Below are 7,631 nucleotides of genomic sequence, written 5' to 3'. Positions count from 1 at the left end.
TCGGCATTCTTGTGACAAATAAACAATGAACATTGGGCTGTTTAAAAGGACACTGTGAATTTTTTTTTTAATTAAATGTTTGATTAATTAAGTCTCCATCAGTATTAAGCTTAGTAGTAAGTTTTTGTTGTGCCATGTCTTGCTGGAAATAGAAGTCATGCCCTTGGGGACTATCAGTTTTATTGAGTAAAATCTACAGGAGAAGTATCTGCTAATAAATGCTACTTATGCCAGAGAAAGTACAAACTGTAATTCTTCATCTGCAACTTGTATGTGAGAAAATAAGTGTCTTACCACTCCTCTAAATAGAATGTATAGTAAGTGCAAAACTTCTCTCTCTTGTTCACTTATTGAAGGAATAGAAAACGAATAGGGCGTTCAGAAAAGAGATTTTATCTACAGCCTGCAACATATATTTTTCCAAACAAAAATTACAGTGTCCCTTTAACTTGCGGCTTCAGTTGGTAGCATTTTAAACATGAGTTGGTTGATAAAGAGATAGAGATACGTAGAAATTAGGAATTTGTTTTATTAACTTTCTTGTAGCATTAATTGTTTTACATGTTCTTTCCTTAATTTTGATTAATATAGTTCATGATTTTGTCTAATGTATTGATTTTGATAATTTTAATCAATTCTTTGATCCACCTTTACAATATTCATTGTGGTTAGGTATGAGTGACAATTCTGAAGCTTATTAGTAAAATACGTAAACCAGCATGAAGTCAAAAGAAAACAGGTTTAGCTGCTTGCATTGTTTTTAAGGGTCATTTTGTTTTCATGACATCTTTCATACTTTTCTGTTGCTTGTTGGGTTTTCGTATATTTTTCATCTAACACTGAAGTTCTTTTATAATATTTGCCTTGATTCTTGTTTTGTTGTTTATTTTGCTTATGGCAGCTGCTTTTGCTTTTATTTTTTAAGCTTTAAAAAAAAAAAATCTTACAAACTAGGAGTTGCGTTTTCTGGCATAGTGTCCATTGCTGATAATGGATGTATTAAAACTATAAATGCCAGTGAGTATAACTGGTAGTTGCTGAGCATGCATTTTATATTTTACTTAGTTTTGTTAACCACTAACAGCTTAACACATTTACTCTAAGGCTCTATTCAGCAGAAATTCTACATATGGATTTCTGCAATTCAGAATTTGCAGTATTGTGATGCTGTGCCATCAACAAGTTATTTAGGATATTTTATGGCTTGGTTTAGTTCAGCCCATCAAATACTAATGGTCTTTTGGGTGCCTACCTTCTTCAGAAATTTGTTGAGTTTAATCTTGAAAAATATACCCCCACTGTCCTCATGTGTCTTACGAATTAATGTGTTCCTTTGTTTCTGGAGCTAATTCAATGCATGCACTCTGTAATAAGTAATCTCATTAATTTATAAATCTGAATTTCAGTGTAGTCTTTTAGATTTCCCCTTCCCCATTTTATTTCCTGATTTCCTAATGACTAAACTTACTTTGTTTGCACTTACCTAAACGTGTAAAATGCAATTAGGCTTCCAAATCCATTGTCTCTAGTGTCTTCGTTATTTAATAAAGGAATTTTGAAAGTTACTGGGAGATACTTCAGAGTACTGAAAAGGTTCATCCGCCCCTTCCTTGTTAGTTAAAAATAGCGAATTAACGACAACACTTAACAACTAATGACGCAGGGACATTCTGTGAAGAGTACAGGCTCTTTAGCAAGTCACCAAGATGTAGCGCAGGTCATGGATTCATGGTGCTCTCTGTGTTCCCTGGTGACTGCCCAGGGCAAACTCTTACCCTGCAGTTAACACCGTGTGATCCTGCTTTGGTGACAGAAATAAGCAATTTCCCATTTGCCGTGGTGTGAAAGTCACATCTTTGCCGTTGCTCCGTAGTACCTGATGCGTAGTATATTTATGGCCTGCCTTACTCAGCAGTATCTCAGTGCTACGTTGTACTTGACAGTGCTCCTGAGAGTGCTCTGAATCCGAATCTGGGATTTAGCAGTATTTATTGCCCTTGTAAACTCTTTGTCCTGGGTTTCAGTGCACACGACCTTTGGTTGTCTTCAAAGCAGGCTTATTATATGGGGAAAGCATCCTAGCCTTGCGGAAAGGAGGAAGCCCAGGGGTCTGGACGGGTGCGAATAGCGGATGAGTGAGTTTAAGAGTCGTTTTAGACCAGCAGCATACCGAAGGGTGTTTGGCATAGAGCTGGCCTTGTCCCACAGAGCAGTTGGGATGCTGTTTCAGCGTTGAGCCCAGCCCAGTTGAGCCTGTTTCTTTACGAGCTGTAGCGTAAACAAAATTCTGAATTTGTTCAGCAGAAAATGACACTGGGTTAAACGTTTTACTTGCTTTCTTTGACTAGCGTTTAGATAGTTTAATTCTAGCAGGTTTGTCAGAAAGCTGATAGATTGTTGGATGAAGCCACGTTGTTGTGTTACCCTTACCGCCTCTGCCACGGAGAGGAAGGAACACTTAACAAAGCTGCTGAAATAGGAGAGAAAAGTGTCTGTCATTCTGCACCACTGTTGGGTGGAAAAGAATACTTTTTTTTCCCCACAGTTTAACCTTAGTGGCTGTTTACCACAAAACCTTGAAAGTTGGAGGAACGTTTTCTGCCACTATAGCAAAATCTGTATTTCTACTGAATAGAGTCCTTACTAGACAGCTACCTGTTGGTTTTGTGCTTTTTTTCATCTAACATGCATGTGCCTTCCATTCTCATGTTTGTTATGTTTTGCTGTCTCACGTTGCTTTATTTAGATGCCATCTAACAACAGTATCAGAAAACAAATAGAAACACTGCAGGTGAGTTAATATGTTGTTATGACTCAGTGAAACGTTGCTTTGTCTCATGTAAATACTTTGGTTTAGTTTTTGTGTTAATTGTTGTATTTTGTGCTTTCCTTTCTTTGTAAAAATGCTGTTAGGGCTGTTAGGAAGAAACAGGACCAAAAATAAAGAGTGAATGTTTCAAAGGTCTTTTTTTCTTGCCAGGGAATAAAGGAGAAAGATCAGAAAATTGTCTAATACCAGTTTTTCCTTAGGAGTAAAAATATGGCTTTGTGGGATTGAGTTTCAGTATCGCAGCTGGTTTACCTGAACAGCAGTGCATGTTTCCACTGGAAGTAAACTACCGATTCAAATATATGGGTGTTTTTCTCTTAATTAATTTCAAAAAGTGTCTTGCATGCAAGCAAACTTGAAAACATTTTCACAGTAAAAAAATAGTGAAACTGGTTTACTATAACATCTTGTAGTACACTAACTTGAAAGACTTAATGCTGTTGGTTTTGCAGGTTTTAAAAAGTAGAAATTGGTTTAGTTCAGAACAGAAGAAAAGTTTAACATCAGTATTAAAAAGTACTTTCTTCAGTAAGTGACTACATTTGACTAACATGGAAAAAATACTGTTTTGTTTCTTGCCTTCATTGAGATACGTTTCATTGGCTCATCTTAATGTGTCATGTAAGGCCACTGTAGATTTGTTCTTACTTTTTTGGTTTTGTAATAGAGATACAGTTCTTGACAGCTTATTCCATAGTCTGCTGATACAATTTATGCTAAAAGTTTTAGGGTTTTAAACAATACCATGTTTGGAAAAAACCCAACAAACAAACAAACAAAAACCCAACCAACCAACCAAAAAAAAGCCAGAAAAAAACCCCCAAAACCCATAAAGAAAACCCGGGGTGCTTTAGAATCTGACAGGCATCAGCTGAAGTGGCTGAAGTTCGTCCAGGTTGGTGAATTACATATATACTGCATTCTTCTTGCAGTGATCTCAAAGAGAAAAGGAAAAACAGACATATTAACACCAAATATACGAGATGTGTGCCATACATTAGACCCAAAAAGCCATTTTCTTCTAGTATATTTGTTTATCATAGAATCATAGAATAGTTAGGGTTGGAAGGGACCTTAAAGATCATCTAGTTCCAACCCCCCTGCCATGGGCAGGGACACCTTGCACTAGACCAGGTTGCTCAAAGCCACATCCAGCCTGGCCTTGAAGACATCCAGGGAGGGGGCATCCACAACATCGCTGGGCAACCTGTTCCAGTGCCTCACCACCCTCTCTGTGAAGAATTTCTTCCTGCCATCTAATCTAAACCTCCCTGATTTCAATTTATACCCATTACCCCTTGTCCTATCACTACAGGCTCTTGTAAAAAGTCCTCTCCCAGTACCCTTGTAGGCCCCCTTCAGATACTGGAAAGCTGCAATGAGGTCTCCTCGGAGCCTCCTCTTCTCCAGGCTGAACAAGCCCAGTTCTCGCAGCCTTTCGTCATAGGAGAGGTCTAGGAACTAGATTTAGTTCCTAGTTACAGGAAGAGATGACGAGCATTTACAAAGCTGTATTAATTTTGTAACCTTTTTAAAAGGTGAATGCCTCCTTACACTTTTTTTTTTTTTTAATGAAGAAGCAAATTTTGTTATAACTAATCAGAAGTAGCTGTATGGGATGATAGACCTCCTAAAAGATGGACTGTTGTTAACAAGTTCTAAAATACCTTCTACCTCTACCATTTTTTGTATTAGATACTTGAAAGCCAAGAGTAAATTTTTGGTTTGCTTTGGATCTGCAAATGAAGCTTCCCTTTGGACTATCAGAAGTAAGAAAATTGAAGCATTATGCAGTTCTAGACACCCCATTTCAGATAGACTTTGATAATGGGTGTATCAATGAATTCACCAGCCTACTTCGACCACCAGTAACTGTTGGCTTGTAGATAAAATTCGATGAGTAATAATATCATGGTTTCTTCTGTTTAAGTTGATTAAAATCAAAGCTATCGCAGTCTCACCCTCTTGTACGATTATGAGTGAGTGCTTCTTCCTCATAGTAGACCCTCTTGTATGATTATGAGTGTTTGCTTCTTCCTCATAGTAGCACTGCAGGTAAATTAACTGCACAGTGGGACAGTTATCTGTCTGAACACTAACCAGGGACAGATACAACTGCACTGCAGGTAAATTAACTGCACAGCGGGACAGTTATCTGAACACTAACCAGGGACAGGTATAACTTTTACTGGTTAGATTGTGTCTGGATCACTTTCCTAAATTTACGCCCTGCCTAGCTGCAAGCGTGCTAGTTCAGAGGCGCTGGCAGGAACACGCTGTTGAGTGTGAAGGGGAGGCAGAACAGCATTACCACTGGTATGTTATTACCAGTTATTCTCTCTAATGTTCTGATAAAGAGTCATGTGTGTTATTTGTCTGTGAAGCGCCCATTTTGCCTCTGTGATATTGCCCTGGTTTGCATTCCTTTCTTCTGCACACCTGCTGCTGACTGCTCTCCTAAACTGAACGATGGACTTAGACTTTGTGCCTGATCCAAAGCATCCACTCCGATCTTTCAAACTATAAGTTAGTTTGCTATACAGTAGGTATTTGTTACTGATGGCTTTCTGAGAAAAGCTCTTGGAAGCAATACACTCACAGTGTTGATCTCGAGAGGAATATCTGCTTTTTAGTTACTACTCTGCTGTCAGAGTGAGAGAAGTGTGAAATAATCTGGAATTACTAGTTAAATTTGTGTTGGAAATATGCAATACAGGGTTGTTTTCATTAAAAAACATTAAAACTTGTAGTTAGTATTAACCATGTGAGTTTTCCTGGTTAAAATATTCTCATAAGTTAAAAGAGGAATAAGAGAATTTTCTGAGTACCTCACAGACAACAGTAACTCTATTTTTCATTTATTTTACAGAATAAAGATCCCAAAATGTCTCGAGTTGCACTGGAATCTTTGTATAGGCTATTGTGGGTTTATGTCATTAGAATAAAATGTGAAAGCAACACTGTAACTCAGAGGTAAGTTCATTATGCAAAGGATTTTAAACTGTTGATTGCTGGGATTTTGCCCCACTGGTGATATCAGAAGAGATCCTGAAGCCAGCTCAGGGATGGTCTGATCAGGTAAACGGGGAACAAACGCTTCATCTTAATAGAGAAAACCAGAACAACTTGATTACTTTGAGGAGACCAGAGTCTACACTTGTCTTTGCAGGGATATATAGGGATAGAAGAGGGCGGAGAGCTAAGAAGCAGGTTAAAAGGCACTAATGGTACCATACAAATAGGGTATGAAGTATCCATCACTAAGTATGGGCTGGAAATCATAAGTTTTTCTTTATAAATTAGCATCATGAGAATTCAGAAGAGTCGTTCAGATTTTGCCCCTCCTCCTGGCTATTACTTCCTAGTTTAAAGCAGGATCTTGGTCACTTTTTGAATGATACTGTTGCCCGTGACAGTAGAGGGCTGTACTTTCTGTAGGTGGTCCTACCTGTCACGTGCTTCTGTATTATTTAGTGGTAACCTCCCCCACACACTCTTCCAGATTTGAACTGTAACATCTATGCTATGATAAAAATTAATCTTTAAAAGTGTTCTAATTTCTTTCTGTTTCTAAATTCTTGTAGCCGTCTCATGAGCATTGTATCAGCACTTTTTCCAAAAGGATCACGCAGTGTGGTCCCACGAGACACGCCTCTGAATATATTTGTGAAGATTATTCAGTTCATTGCTCAGGTAAGAATAAGTCTGGGTACAGATAGAAGAATAGGAGGAACATTATTTGGAAGAAATAAAAGTTTAAGGTTAGTTTGTGAAATATTTACACTGAACTAATGCTCTAATATCTTGAATAGAAATTCCCCAAATATGTATAACAAATGAAATTACTCGTTCTGTTTCTGCTATTGGCAAAATTATTTTACTTAAATTTCAGTAACTGTTGTGTATGAACATTATGATGATTAATATTTACACTTGTGTTGCACTGTTGTGCATGTATAGATATTAAAAATACACTAATATAATTAGTACATGCCATTATAATATTTTTACAAGGAACAAAGCATTTGAACAGTACTATCTATTTATGTTTAGCCTTGAGACTAGCCTCTGTAGACAGAAAAAAAAGATGCAATGCATTCAGTAGAGTTCAGTTAATGTTGTATTATGATTTACATAGTTCTAGGGGCTTCTGTTGTCCTACTATCAAAATGTAGGATATGATCTCACAAGATTAAACTCTTATTCATCCCTAACTTTATAGATTAGAGGTATCTTGATAGCTTGTCTGTGCTTCAGCTTCCAAAATGATTTGCTTCTGATCATACATGAATGAACAGGACACACAACCTTTTACTCTTCATACTTGTTTCCTAGGGCTCCTCTTCTCCTCTTCTCATCACTAATTTCTAGTTTTCTAAAAAAGTTCAGTTCATTTGTAGAAATGTGTCTGACCTGAGCAGAATATTCTGGGAATTTTTTCAGGGATAATGGTTTAACCATATCAGGGCATGAGCTATGTTGAATTGTACTATATTTAAAAAGAATGTTAAGTCATAAGAATATATGAGAAAGAAGATTTTTTTTTTTTTTTTTAAACTTTTAAGACATGGTACCCAGCACCTGTGCCAAGTCAGTAAATTAAGCTATGCATATGAACAAAAAGGAGATGATCATATTAATCTATTTTCCTTTATAGGAACGTTTGGATTTTGCAATGAAAGAAATAATATTTGATCTTCTTAGTGTTGGAAAATCACCTAAAACCTTCACCATTAATCCAGAGGTAAAAAAAGCTCATTACTTGTATACAGCGAGAACAGGGCATTGGGGGGTGTTCTGG

General features: G+C 37.1%; 1 protein-coding gene across 1 annotated transcript in view; it reads left to right on the top strand.

Annotated features, from left to right (window-relative positions):
- FRYL (FRY-like) overlaps positions 1 to 7,631 on the top strand; it is a gene marked incomplete at its 5' end in the record, with an annotated part of 79,336 nt that overhangs the window by 5,590 nt on the left and 66,115 nt on the right. Inside the window, 4 exons of the mRNA XM_010148894.1 lie at positions 2,747 to 2,791; positions 5,700 to 5,803; positions 6,415 to 6,523; positions 7,488 to 7,574. Coding sequence (XP_010147196.1) covers positions 2,747 to 2,791; positions 5,700 to 5,803; positions 6,415 to 6,523; positions 7,488 to 7,574 — 345 coding nt within the window. The remainder of the gene's footprint in view (positions 1 to 2,746; positions 2,792 to 5,699; positions 5,804 to 6,414; positions 6,524 to 7,487; positions 7,575 to 7,631) is intronic.

The sequence above is a fragment of the Eurypyga helias genome, unplaced genomic scaffold (genome assembly GCF_000690775.1).
Source record: "Eurypyga helias isolate BGI_N326 unplaced genomic scaffold, ASM69077v1 scaffold6753, whole genome shotgun sequence".
NCBI lineage: Eukaryota > Metazoa > Chordata > Aves > Eurypygiformes > Eurypygidae > Eurypyga > Eurypyga helias.
Note: the sequence above shows the minus strand (reverse complement) of the source record. Positions and strands in the feature narration are given on the sequence as shown.